Source organism: Podarcis liolepis (assembly GCF_965112155.1).
Source record: "Podarcis liolepis genome assembly, chromosome: 14".
NCBI lineage: Eukaryota > Metazoa > Chordata > Lepidosauria > Squamata > Lacertidae > Podarcis > Podarcis liolepis.
Genome location: NC_139569.1, coordinates 15,602,344 through 15,627,767, shown reverse-complemented (window position 1 = coordinate 15,627,767; position 25,424 = coordinate 15,602,344). Strand labels below are relative to the sequence as shown.

The 25,424-nt window shown below is 47.5% G+C and overlaps 1 protein-coding gene across 1 annotated transcript in view; it reads left to right on the top strand.

Annotated features, from left to right (window-relative positions):
- The window catches only part of LOC310692829 (BOS complex subunit NOMO1-like), a 34,444-nt gene extending 11,569 nt beyond the window's left edge, over nt 1-22,875 (top strand). The window contains exons 13-31 of the mRNA XM_083474160.1: nt 614-755; nt 1,798-1,929; nt 3,234-3,370; nt 4,282-4,369; nt 5,044-5,107; nt 7,369-7,464; nt 8,879-9,088; nt 9,888-9,970; nt 11,478-11,637; nt 12,200-12,326; nt 12,624-12,737; nt 15,173-15,300; nt 15,532-15,673; nt 16,880-16,963; nt 19,300-19,410; nt 19,962-20,063; nt 21,027-21,146; nt 21,890-21,982; nt 22,437-22,875. Of these exons, the coding sequence (XP_083330286.1) occupies nt 614-755; nt 1,798-1,929; nt 3,234-3,370; nt 4,282-4,369; nt 5,044-5,107; nt 7,369-7,464; nt 8,879-9,088; nt 9,888-9,970; nt 11,478-11,637; nt 12,200-12,326; nt 12,624-12,737; nt 15,173-15,300; nt 15,532-15,673; nt 16,880-16,963; nt 19,300-19,410; nt 19,962-20,063; nt 21,027-21,146; nt 21,890-21,982; nt 22,437-22,568 (2,265 nt within the window). The 3' untranslated portion in view covers nt 22,569-22,875. The remainder of the gene's footprint in view (nt 1-613; nt 756-1,797; nt 1,930-3,233; nt 3,371-4,281; nt 4,370-5,043; nt 5,108-7,368; nt 7,465-8,878; nt 9,089-9,887; nt 9,971-11,477; nt 11,638-12,199; nt 12,327-12,623; nt 12,738-15,172; nt 15,301-15,531; nt 15,674-16,879; nt 16,964-19,299; nt 19,411-19,961; nt 20,064-21,026; nt 21,147-21,889; nt 21,983-22,436) is intronic.
- Nucleotides 22,876-25,424: the final 2,549 nt, after the last annotated feature.

Below are 25,424 nucleotides of genomic sequence, written 5' to 3'. Positions count from 1 at the left end.
CTACAGTTCCCATCATCTCTGACTACTGGTCCTGCTACCCAGGGATGATGGGAGTTGTAGTCAAAAAACAGCCAGAGACCTAAGTTTGGGAAACCCTGAACTACGCTACTGCACAAAGGGAGAAATTGACATTCATTGCTCCACTCACCACTGGTATGTGAGCCCCAGGTGGTCAGCCTGAGGGAAGTGCGGCCTACAACTTCCATCAGTCTTTGCAAGCATACTCAGTGATCTCCTTGCATATTTCCAGTTCCTTGCTCCTTGCTGCTCAGCGAATGGGGTGCAGCTGTTGTCTGAGAGCCAGTGTGGTGTAGTGGTTAAGAGCGATAGACTTGTAATCTGGGGAACCGGGTTTGCATCTCCGCTCCTCCACATGCAGCTGCTGGGTGACCTTGGGCCAGTCACACTTCTCTGAAGTATCTCAGCCTTACTTACCTCACAGAGTGTTTGTTGTGGGGGAGGAAGGGAAAGGAGAAGGTTAGCCGCTTTGAGACTCCTTCAGGTAGTGATAAAGCGGGATATCAAATCCAAACTCTTCTACTCTTCGTCTTTTATCTGTGTTGCTCCATTTCACACAAGGAAGTCATTCTCAGCGTCATTTTATTTGCTGTAGGTGATCGTTCCCGAGGCAGAATCCAGAGCTGGCCTTGCTTTGAAACCCAAGACATTTCCTGTGACGGTTGCCTCCAAACCGGTGCTGGACGTGACCTTCTCACAGTTCCTGGCCTCCATTTCGGGGAAAGTCACTTGTTTGGGTAAGATTTGCGCCGACGGGTGGAAATAGTTGACTTAGGTTGCTCATATGGTCTGATGGGAATAGCTGACACTGTGCCCTCCAGATCTTGTTGGGCGTCAACTCCCATCAGCCCCAGACAGCAAGGGGTGATGGGTGTTGCCGTCCTTCAACATCTGGAGGGCTCCACGTTGACTACTGTAGCAATATAGCCACCAAGGCTAAGGCCTGCGGACCTCCAGGGGATCTCCCAGCACACTAAACTATCCTTACGCCTGTCAGTCTCCTTAAAGGAGGCTTTACTTCCCTTTGGCAGTCTCCCCCCCCCATTGGGGTGGAATTGGGGAACATCAGGCTGAAATGCGGCCCTCCAGGCCTCTCTGTCTGGCCCCTTGGCCCTCCCTAGGCTATAGTGCCTCTCCACAGCCCTCACCAATGTTTCTCCACACCATTGAGAGCTGTTTCCTGGCTGGAATATACCCTTGCAGCTGCCATAATGCCTCTTGTGTACCTGGATGGAGAAAGCTGTGCGTCCGCCGTGTCCTCTGATTTTTGCATGCTTGAAATGCAGCCTACAAAGTTAAGAGCTGCATCCCTTTCTCCCTCCTCTTTCTGCCTGGCCCTGCCTCAACGCTGGAACGTGACCCCCAGGAAACCTTCCACGAGGGAATGCTGCTCTCCCTACACCTGTCTTGGCACAAAATATAAAGCGTGAATGGGGCCCCTGTTTGCAAATGTGTGATGTACAGATATCCTTGCCTGGGAATTTGTGGGTTGTATATTTAGTGTTGCTCGTACACAGAGTAAGCCTGTATATTGACATGACTACCTGGGGGCCATTGATTTCAGAGGAACTTTGCTGGATGCAATCATGTGATTGGCTGCAAATTCTTGTTGAGTGTCTGCTTGCTGGTAGATCCAGATTTGTTCTCAAATGAGTGCTGTCTCTCATCAAGAAGCTAACATCTGAATCAAGCCTCTGCCCCCCTAAAGTCCTAAGGAGGCTGCTGACTAAACATGCCAATCTGAAACCTGCACATTCTCCTATTTTTGTCTTCCCCCAGATGCTTGTGGCGAATTGACGTTGACACTCCAGTCTGTGAACCGGCAGGGGGAGAAGCGTAGCCTTCAACTTGCAGCAAAGTCTAACTCAGTGACTTTCTTGTTTGAAAATGTGCTTCCAGGAAAGTATAAAAGTAAGGACAATGCAGTGCTTTTAGTTTGTATGTAATAAAGTCATCCGCTAGTGCAAAGATTTCCACCTGTGTAATGGAACTTAATCTTCTTACGTGCCTTCCCTAATTACCCCAAAAACCTCTGGAGCAGATTTTGGGGGGCCAAGAGAGGTCATGTGGGGCGAGGGAGTCTGGTTGCACAGGGGTGTTTATTGCCTTTTCACTGTTTCAAATTGTGCCAGAATGTGCTACTCATTCATATTTCTGCTCCACTTTTCACCATATCATTTATTTCTGTGCTCCCTTTCCAGAGTTGAAACCATGCTCTAGGCAGCTTCCAACATGAAAACATTTATTTCATAATTTTAAAAATATATAACAGCAGCCGTAAGCCATAAATAAAAGCATGTCAAAATGTACACAACAAAACTAAACCACCTCCACATAAGACATAAGAACTAAAAACAAAGCTGCGAAAAAATAATATCAATAGGACAGCAGAATTAAAATCTCCCAAAATTTATTCTTGACCCCAACAAAAATCCCTAAACAATGCCCCATGTTTTGGACAAGATATGTCTCCACTGAAGTTCAGCCTTCAGTGTTTATTCAATTTAATATGCTAGATGCCATTAAATAAATAAATAAACCACTGCCACACCCTGTTAATCGTTTAAAAAGATGCCTTAACCGGGCAGCATAATGTTATTTTTCTTTAAAAAATCATTTTTATATAATTGCTTATTTAAAAAAACCCAGAAGGAAAATACCCTATTAAAAAGAAACTTTCCCATGTTCTCTTGCACGCTGAAGTTTCCCCTGGTTTCTGTGTCCAATGTGTACAATCCTTGCGGTGTACTTCTTTTTCCAGAGAGAGAGAGAGAGAGAAATATGGAGAATGTACAGGTGAAAGCATATAAGTTCCTTACGTCTTGCAGACTTCCTTTTCAAGCAGGGGTAGCCAATGTGGTGCCCTCCATTTTTTATGGGCTCCAGCTCCCATCAGCCCCAGCCATCACGGCCAATGGTCAGGGATGATGGGAATGGCTGTTCCTGCCACATCCGGAGGGCGCCATGTTGGCTGAATATGCCCATCAGCCCCAGCCAGCATGGCCAATGGTCAGGGATGATGGGAATGGCTGTTCCTGCCACATCCGGAGGGCGCCACGTTGGCTGAATATGCCCAGTTCTTCCATATCTGGACTTATTTTTAAACACTAGTTCTTACAAAATGTTCGGATGACTCCTGTGCTTGTCTAACTGCTTGCTTTATAAGCATCAGACATGACACCTTCCCCTTACTGGTCTGTCTTTTTTCTTTTAAGTGAGCATCATCCGTGAAGACTGGTGCTGGAAGAATAAATCCTTGGAACTTGAGGTTTTGGAAGAAGATGCGTCAGGGATTGAGTTCCGCCAGACCGGCTATATGCTGCGCTGTTCTCTTTCCCATGCAATCACTTTGGTGAGATCACGGCTTATATGCGTTCTCTTTGGCCTGAACTGCCCCCCCCCCCCAACATAGCATCATAGGCAGCTGCCTTATAGACAGTCAGACTCAATATTGACCATAAGAGTTGCCCCTCCCAGTCCCTTCCAATCTCTGGTAATCACCAACCTAGCCGCTGCCCATAAATATCAAATTAATGATTTAAGTAATATATTTCTATATTGCTGGTTGTGCTGTGGTCTAAACCACTTAGCCTCTTGGGCTTGCCGATGAGAAAGTCGGCAGTTTGAATCCCCACAACGGGGTAAGCTCCCATTGCTCTGTCCCAGCTCCAGCCCACCTAGTACAGTGGTACCTCGGGTTACATAGGCTTCAGGTTACATACACTTCAGGTTACATACTCCGCTAACCCAGAAATAGCACCTCGGGTTAAGAACTTTACCTCAGGATGAGAACAGAAATTGTGCTCTGGCGGCGCAGCGGTGCTTCAGGTTAAGAACAGTTTCAGGTTAAGAATGGACCTCCGGAATGAATTAAGTACTTAACCCGAGGTACCACTGTAGTTCGAAAGTAGATAAATAGGTACTGCTGCGGTGGGAAGGTAGATGGCATTTCTGTATGCTCTGGTTTCCGTCAAGGTGTTCCGTTGTGCCAGAAGCGGTTTAGTCATGCGGGCCACATGACCCAGAGAGCTGTCTGTGGACAAACGCCGACTCCCTCAGCCTGAAAGTGAGATGAGCGCCACAACCCCGTAGTCACCTTTGACTGGACTTAACCGTCCAGGGGTCCTTTGCCTTTACTGCCTTTCCCACTTAATTTTGGAGGCAGAATTGGAAACTGCTGTAGTTGTTTGAAAACTGACTTGGAAACTTCAAAGATTGGGATTCAATACCTGCTAATAGACTTCTTGGGTTTTTTGTCATCAGGAGTTTTATCAGGATGGAAATGGACCTGAGAACGTTGGCATTTATAACCTGTCCAAAGGGGTGAACAGATTCTGCCTCTCCAAGCCGGGTAAGTGTCTCGTTGGAAATGAATGCTCTTGTGTGTATGTGTTTGTGCGTGAGGTTCCAAGATAGTGGTAAATTTTGAAGTGCAGCCCCCATAACAGCCCCCAAAGCTGCACCCCATCGCAAGGTGAGTCTGCAAATTCATGAAGGTGTATTGGTTTACCCCATTCGCCAAAGGGCAGGAGCGCCTAGCCTAATATCCAACATTTTAGGATCAACAGATAGCCATAGACAAGTAAGCTGCAAAAGATGGTTAGCGTGTTGGACATTGACTGGGAAATCCCAAGTTCACTGGATGACTGTAGGCCAATCGCTGTCTTGGGTTAGGCTCCCTTGCAGGGTTGTTGCTTTAAGGTTGGAGTAGACCAAGAACCAGGACCTTCCTGGGGTGCCTTCTCCTGAGTTTGAAGAACCAAGTGCATCCTGGAGTACTCCACCAGTCCTGTAGGGGGCGCACCATGTGGGAGGCCATGGAACGTAGGAGGAGTGCCTATCTACCTATGTGGTCTGCACTGAGACAGAGAATAGGTGAGGTTGTGTCTTCTGTTAGGCAAGCCTCTTGTTTAGGCAGCAGGTTTCAGGTTGCCAGCAAATGCTAGTGTGATATAGTTTTGAAGTATGGGAACCTTCGGAATCTGAAATCAGAACTGCAACTGTGTCTCGCTTTGATATTTTCAGGTGTGTACGAAGTCACACCCCGTTCCTGCCACCGTTTTGAACACGAATACTACACCTATGATACGTAAGCATGAAGTAGCAGCTGGCTGGTAACCTTTGCGGAAATGTTCGCGGTCAATATTTGCAGTGAATAAATGTGATAAACTAGAAGGAGGCTTCACATATGTGAAGCTGTTTGGGGGGCTTCGAGAGGCTGTGGTGGAGCCGCTTTTCCATGGGTTCATCGCACAGTGCGGCTGTCATGCTCTTTAAAGAATGAGCACTTAACTGCCTGGTTGGAGCCAGGCAAGCAGGTCCTTAGCACCTGACAGTCTTCCTTGATCCCAGCTGGGTGACACTTGCATGCTAAGGACCTGGCAGTTTGGACCCTAGGAGTCTAGGAAGCTGCCTTGCTAAAGTCAGGCCATTCAGTTCAGTATTGTCTATAGCAGTGGTGGGGAACTTTTGGCCCGCAGGCCAAGCTTGGTCCTACTTGCCTGCCTGATGTCAATAGGCAGCGAGATCCAAATTCTAGGTCCTGCCACATTATGATAACCGTTTTCAAATGGCCCAAGGGCTGTCACATGGTGGATGGAGCAAGCCTGTTTTCTCCTGCTCCAGAGGCTAGGACCTGAACCAATGGATTCAGCTTACGAAAAGGGAGATTTTAATGAAACATCAGGAAGAACTTTCTGACTCTAAGAGCTGTTTGACAGCGAAACAGACTCCCACGAGACATGGTAGACTCTCCTTCCTTGGGAGATTTTTAAGCAGGGGTTGGATGGCCATATGTCGTGGATGGTTTAAGTTGAGATTTCTGCATTGCAGGGGGTTGGACTAGATGACCCTCAGGGTCCCTTCCAATTCTACAGTTCTATGAGTCTGTGTTATAGCAGCACTGTGTTGTGTGGGCAGGTTAGCTCTCATGCCACTGCTAGAGCATCTAAAGGCCACTTAAATGTTCTTTAAATGTAACCTTAATTTGATGGCAGCTTTTCTTTTTTACCACCAGTAGAGGGAGTACATTACACTGACTTTTAAGAATGTTGATCAGACCAATATTCATGTAGCCCACACATGGGTAAACTCATCCACTTTTTTGGGGGGGGGGGGAGATCCTAGGAACATGCTTTATAAATATGCCATTTCAAATTGTCATATTTGACAGGTTGATTTCTCTGAAAACTTCCACTGTAAAGGATTAAAACAAGGCATATAAGACATTGACATGATTGGCACTAGAGGGAATGTTTAGTCAATATTATTAGAGGGATGTTCGGCAGTGTGGTCCCCAAATGGGTTCTGCTCACCCCTGCGGTTTGCATTAATGACTCTCTCTTCCTGTGACCTCAGTTCAGACATTGCACCACAACACGCTTGTGGAAATTTTCCTTCTTATTATTAGACTTCATTGTAAGATCTCAGGGCAGGTCACAAGAAAAAAAAATACAGGGTAAAAGCACAAATAAATAGTTAAAACGAAAACAACGAAACAATACCACTCCTTCCCACAAACACATTTAAAAATCTGTCAAAGATTAATCGGCCAGGTGAACCACCCTGAGGAGAGCATTCCACAAACGGGACCACTGCATTAAAAGGCCCGTTCTCATGTTGTCACCCCTTGGACCTCTCATGGAGGAGACACATGAAGAAGGGCCTCTGATTGCAGAACCCAGGTTGGTTTATAAGGGGAGAGGTGGTGCTGAGCCATTTAGAGGTTGTTGTGATATCTTAAATGACAAGCCCTAGATTGCGGCCATCTTTCCACCTCTGGAGGCTGTTATATCACGACGATGGGAGTGAACTTATAATAGTTATAGGGCAAAGAGACTGATAATCTGAGATAAACATATTGTCAGTCCCCATTCTAGTTGGTTTTCCTAAACATGCCAGTGTGTTTCAAGTCTCTTAAAGTGGTTCAGCACTTTTGCTACTCAACTTCTTCAGATATCTGCCTCCAGAAACATTTCCCTCTTCAATTAGCCACCCTGTTTTCCAATTCTTGCTTATATACAATATTTTCAATCCTCTTCCCAATCTTTTAGCTAGTCAGACAGAGTGTAGATTCCTATTTAGGCTTCTATTTCCCCTTAACTGCCAGATTCCTAGGCTGAATTTTTGACCCTCCAGTGTGGAACACCTTGAGCTAAACGTCCCTTAAACATTTAGCCTTAGCTGTTGACCCAGCTATGCATGAGAGTCTTTAAGTAAACCTCAACCGTTTTACAACCCCAAGTCAAAGGCAAATGGCTGAAATCCTATTCCTTTCGTAGACTGGAATGGAAAGCAAAGGGTGGTTGTTGGGATCGATTTTAAGTGCCCCCTCCCCCTTTTTGGTTCCAGGTCTGCTCCGAGTATACTGACGCTGACTGCGATCCGTCACCACGTCCTCGGAACTATAACAGCCGATAAATTGATGGATGTGATGGTTACCATAAAGTAAGAACTTTGGGGTTGCAAAGACTACCCTTAATTACCAAGTTTTAACAAATGTTCGGTGTCTTGTGTGGCTAGTGGGTTGCAGATGCTTAGGAGAAGGGTAATTTTTATTTTTACACGTGTAGAAATTTCCAAAAGGTCCACGTATCCTTTATTCTGTGGGGCATCCCTGAGTTGAAACAGTTGTGCATCTAATCTCTCTAGAGCTCGAAAGGATATGCCCACTGTCTGCTCTAAAGCACTGGTCTTCAACTGGTGGGTCACAGCCTGATCCACAGAGCACAACCTACCACATGCAGATATATGGCAAAAGATCAAGAAATGGATCCCCAAATGTGTCTTTGGGTTAGAAGTGGCCCCCTGAGACTCTTAATCTCAGGGCTGTGGGTTTAAGCCCCCTGTTGGGCAAAAAAGATTCCTGCATTGCAGGGGGTTGGACTAGATGACCCTGATGGTCCCTTCCAGCTGCACAATTCTATGATTTTAAGACTCTACTGCTCTAGAGAGCACGATGCCTGTTTCATATTTCAGGGCCTACAGCACTAGAGTGCCCTCTTTGAGGCTGGTAGTCATAATCATGCGCTTCAACCTTGCACAACTTGTGAACTACAGTCGTACCTTGGTTCTTGAATGGCTTAGTTGCCAAACACATTGGCTCCTGAACGCTGCAAACTCGGAAGTAAGTGTTCCGGTTTGCGAATGTTTTTTGGAAGCTGAGCATCCTCCGTGGCTTCTGCTTGAGTGCCGGAAGCTCCTACGTCAATTGGAAGCCACGCCTTGGTTTTCAAACACTTTGGGGAGTTGAACGGACTCCCGGAACGGATTAAGTTTGAGAACCGAGGCATCTCAGAAGCTATAGGAATATTAAGGGAGATAGCCTGGGCCACACCCACACTACGCATTTGAGGCATTCTTACGCAACTGTAAACCGTCATGGAGAATCCTGGGAGCTGTACTTTGTTAAAGTCTTGGGGATACTCCATGACTGTTGAAAACGGCATAAGAATGCTTTAAAATTGTATGCTGTGGATCAGACTGCTGGTCTGCCTAGCTCAGTACTGCATATTATGGAGTGCTGGCAGCCACCCAGTCTCTTGGGCAGAAATTGGTCTACCAGGTGCTGAGCCTGAACGTGCCCCAGGCCATCCAAAAGGATCCTCTGTCCCAGCGATGGAGAACCCAAGGCCAGGTGTTTCTGGACTACAGATCCAATAGACCACAGCCTGCATGCCCAGTGGTCAGGAATGATGGGAGCTGTAGTCCAGCAACGTTTGGAGGGTTGCAGGTTCCCTGTTCCTGTTTTATGCCCCCGAAGAACAAAACGAAGGGGCCCTTTCAATATCTTCCCCTTGGTGGCCATTTCCCCTGCCAGTTTTGCATTCAGTCGATTCATTCTCTTGTTTTGTTTTCTCAGATCCTCGATCGACAGCGAACCCGACCTGGTGCTTGGCCCCCTGAAATCTCAGCAGGAGCTGCGTCGGGAGCAGCAGCTGGCCGAGATTGAGGCCCGCAGGCAGGAGAGGGAGAAGAAAGGCCTGGAAGAGGAAGGATCTGAGCCTCCAGTACAGGAAATGGTGGAGGAACTACAAGGGCCGTTCCACTATGAGTTTTCCTACTGGGCAAGGTGTGTTTGTCTTCTGCTCTGAGAGGTCCTTTTTCTTGTTGTTATAGAAGTTTTCGAGGAAAGTTTGAACTGCTGTCTCTTCAGGCTGCAGCACACAGGGGGTTGGGAACCTCAGGGGCCAAATGTAGCGCTTCAGGTCTCTCTGTTTGGCCCTTGGCACTCTTGCTAGGTCACACCCCTCTCTGGCCCTGCTTTGCACCCCAAGTGTTTTATTTATTTATTAAATTTGTATACCGCCTTCTTTGTAACTGTAGGTCTCGGGGTTGACAACATAAACTTACAACGTAGAAAACTCAGAATACATAATAGAAATAATTAAAACAATTAACAGTACTAGTGTATACAATTTATAAAAATACACTCGGCAATCAAAGAAGCATTTGAAACATCCCTGTCCCCCTTAAAAACATTAACCTTGCTACAAGGGGGCCGGCCCACACCCTTATTCCTCCCTCCCAAAGTGTCACCCCCAAAGGGGTGACACCCTTTGGCGTCGCCTCTTTTGTGGTGGCCCCGTTCCCAAGGCAGGCAGGCTTTCTATATTTGCCCTTGAATTCTGATTGTGCCTCTGGAGGTCAGAGAGGGGCGTTTGAATGTGTGCAAAAACCAGGCTATTGCATAAAGTTTAAATTTGTGTTTGATGCTCCACCCCCTTTTCCTTCTGGCCCCGCCCAGGAGGGAATGCAACCCTCAGGATGAGAAAGGTTACCCTTCCTTTAGCATTGCCCATCTTGAGACAGCCGTTTGGACTCAACCGTGCAGTTCCAGCTCCCATGTTCTTTTATGGTTCTTTTTCCAGGTCTGGGGAGAAAATCACGGTGACGCCATCCTCGAAAGAGCTCCTTTTCTACCCGCCTTCAATAGAAACGGTTGTCAGTGGAGGTAAGTCTTGGCTGTAGCTCAGCGCTGGAAAGTTGCTGGTGGATCTGCAGAGCCCAGTGGGTCGAGCGACTAAGCCTGGGACAGCGGCTGAATCAGGGAGTGTTGGACTAGGAGGCTGTAAAAGGAAGGGGCCAATGCCGTTAATGCAGCAAAGCAGAGATAAAACACTAAAGCAGCAGGCTTCCATTGGCTCCCCAGGGGCATCTGCTTGGCCACTGTGAGAACAGGACAGTGGATCTGCTTCTCCACTGTCGGGATTCACAGAATGCTGTGTGGGATAGTAAGTCTGCAGGCTTGAGTTTGCTAGCTGAGGCAACTGGCTGATGCGATCAGCCTGCAAAACTTTCTATGGAAGTGCTGAGTCAGAAAGACTCAGCAGTAATGTGCTGTCAGTTGATTGGCTGTCATCGGTTTAAAGGGGAAACCTGTCCAGCAGTAAGAGAGAGAGAGATAGAAAGGTCTTTCTATTTGCCTTAAGGTGCAGCCAGGTACCCTGTTTGACTGTATGAACTGCTCGTGTATTATAAAGTAAAGGTAAAGGGACCCCTGACCATTAGGTCCAGTCGTGGCCGACTCTGGGGTTGTGGCGCTCATCTCGCTTTACTGGCCAAGGGAGCCGGCATACAGCTTCTGGATCATGTGGCCAGCATGACTAAGCCGCTTCTGGCAGACCAGAGCAGCGTACGGAAATGCCGTTTACCTTCCCGCCAGAGCGGTACCTATTTATCTACTTGCACTTTGACATGCTTTCGAACTGCTAGGTGGGCAGGAGCAGGGACCGAGCAACGGGAGCTCACCCTGTCACGGTGATTTGAATCGCCGACCGACCTTCTGATCGGCAAGTCCTAGACTCTGTGGTTTAACCCATGTCCCTGTAGATTATTTTATATATTTGTATATATATAGCTCACAATAAATATACTACACTTCACTGAAGAACCTGGAACTCTGAGCGTTTCTGCTAAAGTGCCGCGGAGAATTCGCGACATCCACAGAGCAGGACCTGAACCAGTGGATTAAAGTTGCAAGAAAGGAGATTCCAAATAAGCATTAGGAAGAGTTTTCTGCTGGCAAGAACTCTGCGACAGAGGGTGGACTTCCTCTCCTTCATTGGAGGCTTTTAAACAGAAGTTGGGTGGCCACCTGCCAGGGATTCACTAGCTGTGATTCCTGCAATGCAGGGAGTTGGTTCTAGATGACCCTTCCGATTCTATGAGATGGACCTTTGGCCTGATCTAGCAGATCAGAGGGAAAAGGTCGCAATACAGCAACCGTTAGAAATAACAGTAATTCAGCTTTGGCAATGATAATCGAAAAAGCATGTGGCCATTTATGGTCCAGAGGCCTTCCTAAACAGAAAGAAATAATTAAAAAAAGCTGCTCACCATTCTCACAGAAGATAATAAGAGGATGAAATGATCCCCCCTCTGGGAGGGAGTTAGAGAGTTTCCATAATTTTTAAATCCCTAACTTTCCTCTCTCTTTTCCTTCCCCTCCTCAATTTAAGAGAGCTGCCCCGGAAAGCTGATAGAAATACATGGCAAAGCAGGCTTGTTCCTGGAAGGCCAAATCCATCCCGAGCTGGAGGGTGTTGAGATCGTCATTAGCGAAAAAGGAGCGCCGTCGCCACTCATCACGGTTTTCACAGACGACAAAGGTTCATACAGGTAAGCCCTTATGGCCAGTTCCCAGGGGTTTGAGTCCAGAGGCCATCTCCAGGCACCTCTGGTCTTACCAGAGAGCATGTCTGCAGTTTCTAAGGGTCCCTTGATCCTCAGGACTGTTTGTTGTTGTTGTTGTTTCTCAGGGGATGAGCAGGGAGGTCATTCCCATACAAAGGCAGATTCCCCGTCCCCCCCAAATCTCACCTGACGTCTTCTAGTGTTAACCTGCCCAGATCTGCAAAGCAGGGCTTTCGGACATATGGCCCCAGGCAAAGAGTTGGAAGCGGAGGCTCTTTGTAGGACAAATAGACCAGTTCTGTATAGGGTTACCGTGATCATTTGACTGCCTTGGGATTCCCTTTAAACCAGAGGCCTTCGGACAGTGTTGTGGCTGGTACATTCCTGCCCATGCCACTGTTTCCCTCTTGTACTCTTGTGTTCTGGTCCCGCTTGGCGGTTTCCTACAGGCGTCTGGACGGATACCAAGAACAGGATGCCAGACTAGGTGGGCCTTTGGATTGATCCAGCAGGCTCTTATGTTCTTACGTTCCCTTTATTTTTGCAGCGTGGGGCCTCTTCACAGTGACCTGGAATATACTGTCACCGCTCAGAAAGAAGGCTTTGTGTTGAGTGCCGTGGAAGGGACCATTGGGGACTTCAAAGCTTTCGCTCTTGCCGGAGTCACTTTTGAGGTAACGTCCTCCGAGTCCTCTGGAACCTCAGCAGAGTTGTTCCTTCTCTAGAGAATTCACATGGTAGAGGGCGGAAGGGGGAAACGTTGCTTGAGGAGAATGAGGCGCACGCGGTGCCACATTTTATGGGAGGCCAAAGATTTCTCCCAACCATTGCCAAAGAGGTGAATACATCTCTCCACTTGGTGGCTCTCCATTTATCTTAGGGTAACACACCTGTGCTCTTTGAACTATGTTGTTCAGCTGCTGATTGGGTACGTGGTATTACATCGCTTTTCTTTTTTTCATTTTAAACAGATTAAATCAGAAGATGACCATCCGCTTGCGGGAGTCCTCCTGTCCCTCAGTGGAGGCGTCTTCCGCTCAAACCTCCTGACTCAGGACAACGGAATGCTGACTTTCCCCAACTTGGTAGGGTTACGTCCACAACTGTTCTTTTGGATCTGCTCTCTGAAAAATCATTAGAGGCCTGATGATGATGATGATTTTATTATTTATACATAGACCAGGGAACTGGGCTCCACCTCTTGCGGGCCAACTTTGTCGAGAGCTGAAAGCAGGCATAGGCAAACTCGGCCCTCCAGATGTTTGGGGACCACAATTCCCACCATCCCTGGCCACTGGTCCTGTTAGCTAGGGATGATGGGAGTTGTAGTCCCAAAGCATCTGGAGGGCCGAGTTTGCCTGTGCCTGGCTTAAAGCAGCTTCAAAGTGAGCCCCTTTTGAAGTCCTTACATAGGTGTGGATTGAACCCAAACCACACCTGCAGATGGATGAAGCCAGGCTCTGTGTTGGGGACTCCTGTGGCTGCACCAGGAAGTTTCCATTGGGGAATTCCTTAGTGCAGTCAATCCCAGTGGGGTTTGCTTTCAGTGCTGAATAGCTCCTGATCATTCCTTTGTATCTATGTTCTTAGCTCCCAACAGCTGACATCACACAGGACTTCAGGAAAATTCAAGGACAATCAAAGAAACATTCAAATGTACTATACTACAGTATAGTATCCGTTCCTCTCTTCAAGAGCATTGTCTGTTCTTCTACATTTCTCAATGACATGTTTTTGTGAACAAGGGTTTTCAACTCTGACAAATATGAAGGATCAGGGAAGAGAAAGGCTTATTTGTGTTTATGGGGAGATGAGAGTTTGTTTGTCTCAAATTAGACCCAATATAAATGATATATACCTGGTAAAAGCCAGGCCAGCTCATGCCTCTCATTGAATTTGTATCCATACTTAAGGTACATATGTAAGAGGCTCGTTTATAATAATATTTTGGAAATGATTTGTGTTAGAATCATAGAATCATAGAGTTGGAAGAGACCACAAGGGCCATCGAGTCCAACCACCTGCAAAGCAGGAAACACCATCAGAGCACTCCTGACATATGGTTGTCAAGTTGTGTTCTTATGTAGTTAAACTGTTTTGTACTTTCTGAGTGTCCCGTGATTATGTTATAAAGCAGTTGTGTTTTATGTTATAAATCACACACTGCTAGGAGTTGTTTCTTTTTGTTTTGCAACGTATTCCTTATCAGTACAAAGTTTGGTGTGGTGCGAGCAAATTTTTATTATGGCTCAGGGGGAAAAAAGCTTGAAAACCACTGGTTTTGAGAAAAGGCAAGTGAGGGGCGACAGGATAGAAGTGTGTGAAATTATGCACAGCATGGAGAAAGTGTCTGGAGAAAAGTTTTTTTTCTCCCTCTTTCATAACGCAGGAATGATGTTCAGTGAAACTGGACTTGAGAAGATTCTGAATGGGTAAAAGAAAGGACTTCTTCACTCGGCGCATATTCAAACTGTTGACTTTGCTCCCACAAAAGGCAGAGATGGCCACCAACATGGGTGGCTTTTGAAAGTGGATGACACGAATTCCTGGAGGAGCAGGCTATGTTCTGCCTCCACTGTCAAAGGCAGAAATTCTTCTGATTAACAGTTGCTGGAAGAGGGGAGAGGTCCTGCTTGTGGACTTCACATAGGCATCTGTGGGAATAGGATTCTGGACCAGATGGGTCATTGGCCTGATCCAGCAGGCTCTTTTGTTCTTAATGGTCCGATCCACTTTGTTAGCTTCCTGCATCCTATAGGAAGCTGCCTTATGCCAGGTAGATTATTCGAACCTCACAGATATACCGTATTTTTTGCTCTATAAGACTCACTTTTTCCCTCCTAAAATGTAAGGGGAAATGTGTGTGCGTCTTATGGAGCGAATGCAGGCTGCACAGCTATCCCAGAAGCCAGAACAGCAAGAGGGATTGCTGCTTTCACTGCGCAGCGATCCCTCTTGCTGTTCTGGCTTCTGAGAGTCAGAATATTTTTTTCTTGTTTTCCTCCTCCAAAAACTAGGTGTGTCTTGTGGTCTGGTTCGTCTTATAGAGTGAAAAATACGGTACCTCATAGGCGATGTACCCATGAGCGATGAGGGAGAGCTTGTTCCCTGTGAGTGTCTGAATGAACTCCTGTATATGAAATAGCTTGTAGGAGTTTGAAAGATCCGTCTTTAGCCTTGCTGTTCTATAAACCTCTAATCTCCTGGGCACCCAACGCTTGCCGCAGCCAGGCAAGGACACATTTCTCTTTCGCTACATGCTGGCTTTGATCTCGAAATCCCAGCACGTCCTCCCAGGGCTTAGTTCATAAGGCTTGGCCGGAAGCGGATCGTCTCCTGCAAGCCCAGAAGACAAAGGGGGGCAAAAGTGCCGCGGTGCTTTGTCTCGGCTTCTGCATAAGCTGCTCTTCGAAAAAGACCGCTAGGCCATTAAATTACGCTGCCTCCCCTCCTGCTCAGAGGCAACACGCCTCTTATTACTAGAGTGAAATAACGGCCCCTTGTTTGATGCCTCTTGCAGAGCCCAGGGCAGTACTATTTCAAGCCCATGATGAAGGAATTCCGCTTTGAGCCCTCGTCTCAAATGATCGAAGTGCAGGAAGGGCAAAACCTGAAGATCACAATAGTTGGCTACAGGACGGCGTACAGGTTGGTAGACGTGAGATGCCCCTCTATTTTAAAAATGCCATTGGGCAAATTTTGCCTTGCATGGGGTCGACTGCAGGCTTTGAGTATGGCCTGCACAGATGCCCAAGCTCCCTTGCAAACTCCCCACTCCCTCCCTCCCCTGCTGAACGTTTCTTCCCCCCGTAGAGTTCATGTTCCTCCCAGCCTCCTCCCCATGGAAACTGAGCACTCTTTCATTGTCTTTTTCTTCAGCTGCTACGGTACTGTTTCTTCTCTAAACGGCGAACCCGAGCAAGGCATTTCAGTGGAAGCCGTTGGGCAGGGAGAGTGCAGTGTGTATGGAGAAGACACCGTGACAGATGAGGAGGGCAAGTTCAGGCTGCGGGGGCTGCTGGTAAGAACCTGCGCAGGCTTGAACCCGGAGGGCTGATTTTTTATTTCCAGTAATTGACAGCACACAGCCCTGTATGCAGGAGGTCCAATCCTTGGCCTCTCCAAGACTGCATCTTCACTGTTCATTCCAAGCAGTATCAGACCACTTTAAGCAGCCATGGCTTCCCCCAAAAGAATCATGGGAACTGTAGTTTTCTGAAGGGTGCTGAGAGTGGTTAGGAGACCCCTTCTTCCCTCACAGAGCTACCATTCCCAGAGTTCCCTGGGAAGAGGGATTGATTTTTAGACCACTTGATTTGTGCCTGGCTAAGGCTCCATCTGCACTATGCATTCAAAGCAGTATCCAGGCCTGGATAGCTCTGTTGGTCAGAGCATGGTACTGATAACACCAAGGTTGCAGGTTTGCATCCCAGATGGGGCAGCTGCATATCCCTGAGGTGATCCTCAGGATCCCTTCAAACTCTGATTCTCTGCTACCATGGCTTCCCTCAAAGTATTATGTCAGACACCCCCAAACTCGGCCCTCGAGATGTTTTGGGACTACAGTTCCCATCATCCCTGACCACTGGTCCTGTTAGCTAGGGATCATGGGAGTTGTAGTCCCAAAACATCTGGAGGGCCAAGTTTGGGGATGCCTGTATTATGTTAAGGGTAGTAGTTGTCCCCTCACAGAGCTACAGTTCCCAGAGTGGTTTGACAATCACTCCCTCTTCCCTGTGAACTCTGGGAACTGTAGCTCTGAGGGGGCGGGAATAGGGCTCTCTCAACATCAACTCCCTTCACGCTTAGCAAACTGCAGTTTCCAGGATTCTGAAAGTAGATCCCTGACTGTGGTATCTTAGTGCTTTAAATGTGTCGTGTGGGTGGAGCTCAGTTTCAAGCAATTCACTCAGTCTCATCCCCTGAAGAATTAGGGCCTCCAGCCAGGATTTCCAACGGCCAGGATAATGGTAGTCGCCTCTCTCAGCCCAACCTGGAGATGCCAGGGATTGAACCTGCAACCTTCCGATTGCCAGGCAGGTGCTCTGCCACTTCCCCCAAAACTCTGGATGGCCGTGAGAAATTTGAGTTTCTTCAGTTATGTTTTGGGTAGAAACCTGATGGCTGTCATTGGTTGTTAAGAATTGGAATCGTTGGGTTTCCCCCCTTTATGGTATTGTTTAAATAAATGTCATTTCGGATTGATCCTCTTCCTTTTTCTTTTAAGCCGGCCTGTGTGTATCACATCCAGCTGAAGGCTGAAGGCAACGATCACATCGAAAGAGCCCTTCCCCAGCACTTTGCAATCGAGGTAAGCTGCCCTTGGAACCAAAGGTCTGGTTTTCTGGGTTAAGGGAATACTGCTACCCGTAACAGCACAGTATATATGATTTAAAAGCAGAATCACACCACAGTTCACTGGGAAGAGGGATTGATAAACTATTCCAGGAATTCTAACTCTTGTCAGGGGAATAGGAGGTCTCCTAACATCTCTCAGCACTCTTCTCAAGCTACACTTCCAGGATTCTTTGCGGGGAAGCCAAAGCAGTTTAAAGTGTTATGATACTGTTTTAAATATTCCGTGTGGATGGGGCCTGGACGACTTCCAAGGGTTGTATCCAGGGCTATTCCATGTAAACCCATTGAAAGGAATAAAGACAACTAAGGTCCAGTCATGTCAGTGGGCACAACTCTTAAGTTAAAACCTAGTGCCTACAACCCAAATCACTTTGGATTCCCAGCCATTCTCATCCCTGACAATCGGCCACACCGGCTGGGCTGGATGCACTCAAGTGTCCACCAACATCTGGAGGGCATCAGGTTGGGGAAACCTGATCTTAGACCCTGAGTGAATTCGGGGCTCTGCTTTTGCTACAATGGACAGAATCCTCTCCCAGCATCTACTTAACTGGCGTAATAAGGCCACTCCACAGAAGCCTGCTTAAATGGGCACCAAAGGACAGGGGCGGGGGAGATGGTTTCACAGGTCACTAGCAAGGAAGGACTGTATTTCTGCATCCAAACAGTTTTTCCATACAAGAGACTTCTGTTCAGCCTGGCCAAGCAACAAGACAGTTTTTGGACTACTGGATTCACGGTCTATTTAGTTTCATGCAGAGTTTTCAGACCATAAAAAGAGAGAGAGAGGGAGAAACATCAGGAATTATACAGACCATTTATAATCACTGTTTGGGAAGCTAGTCATTTGCAGAGGCCCACTGAGTAAGGAATAAGGAGCAGGCAGAATAGATCAGAGGATCAGAGATAAATAACTATACAACTTTTGGAAGGCAGCTCTGTATATGGAAGTTTTTAATGTTTGATGTTTTATTAGGCGTTTATATTTGTTGGAAGTTGCCCAGAGTGGCTGGGGCAACCCAGTCATTTGGGTGGGTTATAAATAATAAAATTATTATCTTCGAACTGAGGTCGTTTGGGGTCTTCTTTTTTGGTTTTGGGGGAAAAGGCAGCTCAGGGGGGGGGAGGGGGAGACACAAGGTTTATAAAATGGTTTATCATGCATGGCAAAAGTGGGCAAGAGGATTTTATTCTCCCTTCTCCACCCATAACCCATGAGCAGAGGCTGGGGGACCTCTGGTCTAAAAAATTACCCATTCTGGCAGAGGGAGATGAAATCGATGTTCTGTTTATATCCTCCTCCTTCCTACTGTCTCAAGGTGCGTTGCAGCAGTTTTGAAATCCGCTCCCGCGTGATGCAGGAACAGCCACCGATTCGTATCACTTTAGAAAAGGATTAGACAGATTTAGGGAAGCTGAGCCTGCTGGTATCCACTAGCCATGGTGACGAAAGTTCTGTCTCAAGGGTCACTGTGCCTCTGAATACCACCTGTGGGGCATCACAAGCAGGGAGAGCGCTGTTGCACTGAGATCTTGGTTGCAGCCTTCCTGCAGGCACCTGGTTGGCCTGTTCCAGCAGTTGCTCTTCTCATCTAAGAAGGTCCCAAGTTGAATCTCCAGGTAGGGCTGGGAGACACCCCATTCTGTGAAACCCTGCTGCCAGCCCATGTGGACAAGACTGTCCCAGGTGGACTAATCTGCTGTCATGTTAAGCCATCTTCCTGTGTAGCCATTGTGGCTAACGGCCATTGGTATGCCTCTTCTCCATGAATCAATGCCCTTTAAAAGACATCCACGTTGGTGACAATCACCAAGTCCAGCAATAACAAATTCTATAGTTCATGTTCTGCGTCAACAACTACTATTTTATGATCATAGACAATCGTATCGTTTATCTTCCTGGGTTCTAGCATTAAGGGAGTATCATGCTTTCATTTTGGCATTCTAAATCACAGCCCTCTTGTGATGGAATCAGAGATGGGGAAATCACCGACAGTTGCTGCCTAATTCCTTATTTCGGTTTTAGGAGTTGAATTTGAGGAATACATTTCAGGGAACTCATACCCGGTTCTTCTCCAAAAAAGCTGATTTGTGCATGGCCTTTCCCCCCTCTCCATACATAAAGGAGGACATATTTTTCAGCAGTGCCTGAAATGCAGCGTGAATGTTCATTTTTACGGCCGAGGGAGCTGATCAGAGAGCTGATATGAGCAGCATATTTAATCCGAAGCCTTCCATCTGGCCGGTGTTAAAGGAACCTTCCCCCCCACCCCACCTTCCATATTGTAGGTTGGCAGCAATGACATTGAGGACGTGAATATCATCGCTTTCCGCCAAATTAACCAATTTGATCTGAGTGGCAACGTGATCACTTCCTCGGAGCATCTGCCTACCTTATGGGTGAGTGCACCTCTTTCCAGTTGTTTTTGAGATTCCTCAGTGCGATTCCCCCCCCCCCCCGGCATGGATTTATTAAAGGCAATCCCTCTTCATTCTTGTGCATTATGAATTTTTAAGGTAATATTTTCTGGGGCCTTTTGTGGGAGAGCCGGTGTGGTGTAGTGGTTAAGAGCAGTGTACTCATAATCTGGTGAACCGGGTTCGCATCCCCGCTCCTCCACATGCAGTTGCTGGGTGACCTTGGGCCAGTCACACTTCTCTGAAGTCTCTCAGCCCCACTCACCTCACAGAGTGTTTGTTGTGGGGGAGGAAGGGAAAGGAGATTGTTAGCCGGTTTGAGACTCCTTCGGGTAGTGATAAAGCGGGATATCAAATCCAAACTCTTCTACTGGCAGGGGCCCTGGTGCCCATGGGTACCACGTTGGCACCTCTGCAATTAGAGCCAAAGGGCCTTGGGAAGAGACAGAACTGAGGAGGGGGATGAGATTGCCGCCATCTTAACCATCCCAGTAAAGGCCGTATGCCTTTTTCTCTGTCTTCTCCCTTCACAGGTGAAGCTTTACAAAAGTGAGAACCTTGACAACCCAGTCCACACCGTCTCGCTAGGCCAGTCTCTGTTCTTCCACTTTCCACCATTGCTCCGGGACAGAGAGGTATTATTTTCCTTCCTTCTGCGGAGGAAGATCAGAAAGTGCTTTATATTGAGGCAGACCACTGGTTCATCTAGCTTAGCACTGTCAACACCAGTGGTCTTCAACTGGTCCAGACCCAAGGCCCACCTCTGACTCCCAAGCCTGCATCACGGAGCCTACTTTCACATACTCACTTTTGATTTATACCTAATAGTGCAAATAAGGCACATTATTAATCCTCAAATGGCAGTTCACAGAGCCATTTCCGTAGTGTTGCCCTAGCATTGCTACTAAATGAAAACCAGCCGCCTTTTACACTTCTCCCTAGCCAAACGATGGAGAAGCTATTGAAAACCAGTGATTTGGGGTTTTTCCAAAAACAAGACTCAAGATGGCAAATGCTACACAACTAAGCTTCCCACCTCAGTGGACGCTTCTATCCCTGTTCCGTAGAGAACTCCCTGGCTACACACATTACTGTAGGATTAGCCAGAAATATCTTTCTGGTTGTAAAAGTCTCTTGCTGCTTTGCAGCACTCGTAGAAATAGATGAAATGAGTTTCTCATCAGAAGAATGTGTCTAGCCCAGACGCCACAGGGAGTGCCTTTTTGGTTTGGTTAGCTGTAGCCGGAGTCCCATTTGGCAACAACAGCTTTACCGTGACCTGGCTGGGATGGCTTTGTGGAGCCAACTGGGCGTCCTGACAGACTGGTTGAAGACCCATGACTTAGGGCCAAGTGCACAGACAAATTGGAAGATCGTGGTTTTCCTGTTCAGCTTTGCATTGCGGCATTTATCTTGCGGGCCCATTAACTCAAGGTTGGGAATGCAAGCGATGCAGGCTCCAGGTTTTGGGGAGCAGCAGAATGGGACCTTCTCTCCTTGCCAACTCTCATCACAACCTGTTTGCTTGCCCCTCGTGGCTGGGTATACCCCCCCCCCAACTGAATGCTAGCAGTTCCCTCTTGTTCTTTCATTGGCAGAATTATGTGGTACTTTTGGACTCGACACTTTCCAGGTCCCAATACGACTACACCTTGCCTCAAGTTTCATTCACCACCCTCGGGTACCATAAACACATCACCTTGGTTTTCAATCCTACGGTAAGCATCTTCTGGCCAGCCTATTCTGCAAACGCACAAGGAAAAGTTCTGTTGGGGCTCCCTTTTCATTTCCAGCTCTTCTGCTTTCCTAGCTCTCAATAAAGTTGGGTCTTGCTTTGTTTCCAAGGGAAGATTTTTGGTGCTTTATAAGTGATCTAACAGCCAGGTACCTGGTGCAATTCAAAGAAACCGATGCCCCCCCCCAAGTGTGGATTCAAAATGAAATCCAATCATAATCCAAACATAGATGAAAACTCGCTCCTCGATCTCCGAAAGCATCATGCAACATTTTGTTACAATATCTTAAGATGTGTCCCAATACATAGCAAACAAGCTTTCCAAAATGCATAGTGGATAATGATGATGATGAAATTAAGCAACTGCCCTGCAACTCTGCATTTCAGGGGAAGAGGAGCAATGGCTGTCAAGCACATACTTCTTGTCCTTTCTGTTGAGCAACCCCGACAAAACTCCAAAGCAGCCTTTCCCAACCTTTGGTTCCCAGATGTTGTTGGACTACCACTCCCATCACCCCTAAGCGTAAGGGCCGGTGGTCAGGGATGATGGGCCTAACAACACGGGCAGACCAAAGACTGGGAAAGGCTACACAAAAGGGCAATCACACTTTGGGAGGGTGGGAAACACATGACCTTTTTATTTATTTATTTATTAAACAAAGGGATGAATCGGAGTAAGAGTGTTCTGTAGGAACTAACAGCAACACACCTTTGACTTGTTTGCAGAGAAAGCTGCCTGAGCAGGATATTGCGCAAGGATCTTACATCGCCCTGCCATTAACACTGCTGCTTCTGTTAGCTGGTTACAACCATGATAAGGTAAGATCTCTCTCTCTGTGTAAGTGTAAGTAGTGTTGCAGCTTTACTCTTTTTTTTTTTTTCAGGAGCCAAATGTGGCCTCTCTAGCCTTCTCTCTCTGGGGCTTGGGAACTCATTTGGTACCATTCCAAAGTGGCATTGCCTGACCGGAATATGTCCTTGAAGTTTGTTAATGCCCCTCACTTGCCTAGATGGGAGGGCAGAGAGGGGCTGTCATTGGATGCAGTAGTCTATTGCGCAGAGGTAAAATTGACATTAATTGCTCCACCCACTTTTGCCTCTGTCCCTTTGTCCCCACCCATTGCTGACACATATCCTCTGCCTAGCAGGAAATGTGACTCTTGGGCTGAAGCAAAAAAAGAAGTTTCCTCACCCTGTCTTTAATGATTATATTATGCCATTGTTGCTGTAAGGGTCCATCATGGTTATCTGCACTTTTCTGCCCCCTCTCCAGCTGATCCCCCTGCTGCTCCAGCTAACCAGCCGTCTCCAAGGGGTGCGGACGCTGGGGCAGGCAGGTTCTGACGCAGGGAGCCTTGAGGACATGAAGAGGCAAGCCAAGAAGCAGAAGATGAGGCGGACATGAGGCGAAAAGAGCTCTTGTCATGCTAGAGTCCTGGCGTTTTCGACCAGCATAGCTCCTAAACAGGACTGAATCCTGGGACCTGAGGAAGGCATTTGTTTACATTAGGGTTCCATCCCAGATGGAATATCACAGTTGCTTTTTTAAAAAACAGCGACGATGAACCAACAGGATTTTGATACGGAGAACATCATCCTCACTGGAGGCAGTTGTGGGGGAACTTATTGGAGATAACACCTTATTATATTTTTCCTCGGTTTTACCAGAATGGCAGCCAATAAAACCTGATTTCGCCTCCCAGGCTGTTCAATTTGGTTTCAGTTTTAATATTTTACCATTGCAAACCTTTGGTAGTGTTGTGTCGTTTCACTTAAACTCTGTACGCCCCTCCCCATCCCAAGAACAAAACATACTTAGGGATAACATGCCAAAACAAATGCAGTCCTGATTGCATGATTGCAATGGACCCCAACACAGGCAAGCTCAGCATTGGTGGCCATATTGGGATGGCGGTGCTCACCTGATTGTGGGGTTGCTGCCACTGCTGCTTGACGCTAAGGGGGGAAAGGAGGTTGGTGCAGCGCAGTGCAAACACACCGGCTGAACCCATCCAGCACTCCTGCTGGCACCGTAGCACCATGCTGACCTCCCCCTCTCCTTCGTGATAAGGAAGCAGCATATCATCTGTCAGGAGGTCAGGTGAACACTGCCACTGCTCCACCATGCGCTCCTGGGCATGCTGTTGGCTCCACCGCAGGATGCCTGTGCAGATGTGTAGCCATCTGTTGACGCTGCACATGCTTGAAGGCTTCAACATGGTTGGGCCAGATTGTTCTGTTGCTCTAAGACCTTCAGACGCTGTCCAGTTAGCCTTTTTGCTTTAGTAAAGCCTGTCATGAGAAGCTGATGTGGGTGGAGTGCGCAGGAGAGGAGTCTTTGGTGCACAGTTTTAAACCACGCACTTTTATGGGGGTCTTGTGTCACTAAGGGCAGTAGACCGGGTGGATTTAAATGTAGACGGAGCCAGTAATTAAGAGCAACATGGTTGGGACAACCATGACGTCGTGAGGGGTTTTTTCTCTTCCAGCTGACATAAAATAGTATCGTTGGAGGGACCACGGTGGTCATCTAGTCCAACACCCTGCAGTGCAGAAATCTTGAACCCACAACCCTGAGATTAAGAGTCTCAGCTATCCATCCAAAAATATGTAAATTCTATGTATAGTCAGTTAAAAAGAGGAACATACCCGATGTAGCCTGTCCAGTGGAGCAAAAAGACCTCACAACTAGGAATTTGCCTCTGCAAAGTGATAGACTCGCAATCTGGGGAACCGAGTTCGATTCCCTGCTCCTCCACCTGCAGCTGCTGGGTGACCTTGGGCCAGTCACACTTCTTTGAAGTCTCTCAGCCCCACTCACCTCACAGAGTGTTTGTTGTGGGGGATAAAGGGAAAGGAGAATGTTAGCCGCTTTGAGACTCCTTCGTGTAGTGATAAAGCGGGATATCAAATCCAAACTCCTCCTCTTCTGCAAATGCAACTGCTGGGTGGGAGAGGCGTCAATGGTCCTATCTCTCCCTTATAGGCTACAGCAAGGATGGGGAAGCTCTTTCATCCTGAGGTCCATGGTCCCCTCTGGGCAGCCATAGGGGACTCCCATGCAGGATCATGTGCTGGACTAGAGGCAAATGGGGGCACGACATTAGTATCATCTTTGTATCCTCCATTCAGACAAGCCAGAGAGACACTATCGGAGTTTCCAAAAATACATCCCAGCCAGGCAAAACCACTCGAGGGGTGCATTTTCTGGGTGGAGGGTGTGTGGCTGGCCAGGGTCCACTCAGGCCTGAGGTTCCCCACCCTGAGGCTACACAGATCAGGCTCCCTGCATAAGTGGCTATTGGTGTTTTACTGCCCCCAATTCTTCCCCCTACGGCTGTCTTCCCTCTCACTTTGTGAGGAGGAAATTGATTGCCGTAGTGCAACACTCCAGGCGTTTCAGAATTCACTTGTGAATGAAAGGGATCATTAATACCGAATGTTTACAAGCTGGTTATAGCAGATGATTCATGTTTGATTCATAATATGTCCTTTTTATTAGACAGATGATAGATTAAGTGCTGTGGTGTTTTTTTGTTGTTTTTTTTAAAACAACAACATTATTTTTTAAAAAACGAAATATCCAAAGCACTGTTCAGGTTGCTAAGTAACAATGGTGTTGGTATTGGTTATCATTTGCGCAATGAAAGTCTTACAAGCAAGCGAATTAGTAATCAAAGATAGGGGTGCTCATGTGGACCAGAAAAGGAGACGGCGTTTATCCAGAGGAAATGTGTCTGTGTCACTGGCCCAGGGACGCGGACTTAGAAAAAATATTGGGGGGGGCCCGGGAAAGCTCATGAATAATAAATAAGCTCATGAATATGCAAATAAAGTGGCTCCGGCCCTAAATAGGGCAAGCCACGCCCCCCAGCCAGCCGATTGGCTGGCTGGGAGGTGTGGCCAGTCGGGATTCCCCTGTTCTCGCGGGATTTCCGGCAGTGCCTCCGATTAGGGCGCGCGGCTGGCTGGCTGGCGAAGGAGCAGGTGAGGAGGAGGCGGGGGACGGCGGCGGCGCTCTGCTGGAAGGGCGTCCGCCCGAGATTATTGGGGGGGCTGAGCCCCCCCCCCAATTTTTTTTGAGGGGGCTCGAGCCCCCTCAAGCCCCATGGAGTCGGCGCCTATGCACTGGCCCAAGGAGCTTGGTTCTAATTTGTAATGAGGTGGCCGTGTGCCCTGCTTTAGGGAGGACAGTCCTCTTGCGAGAGGCAAGGGAAGTCTGCTTCAAATCAACAGCAGAATTCCATAAAAATGCCTGCCA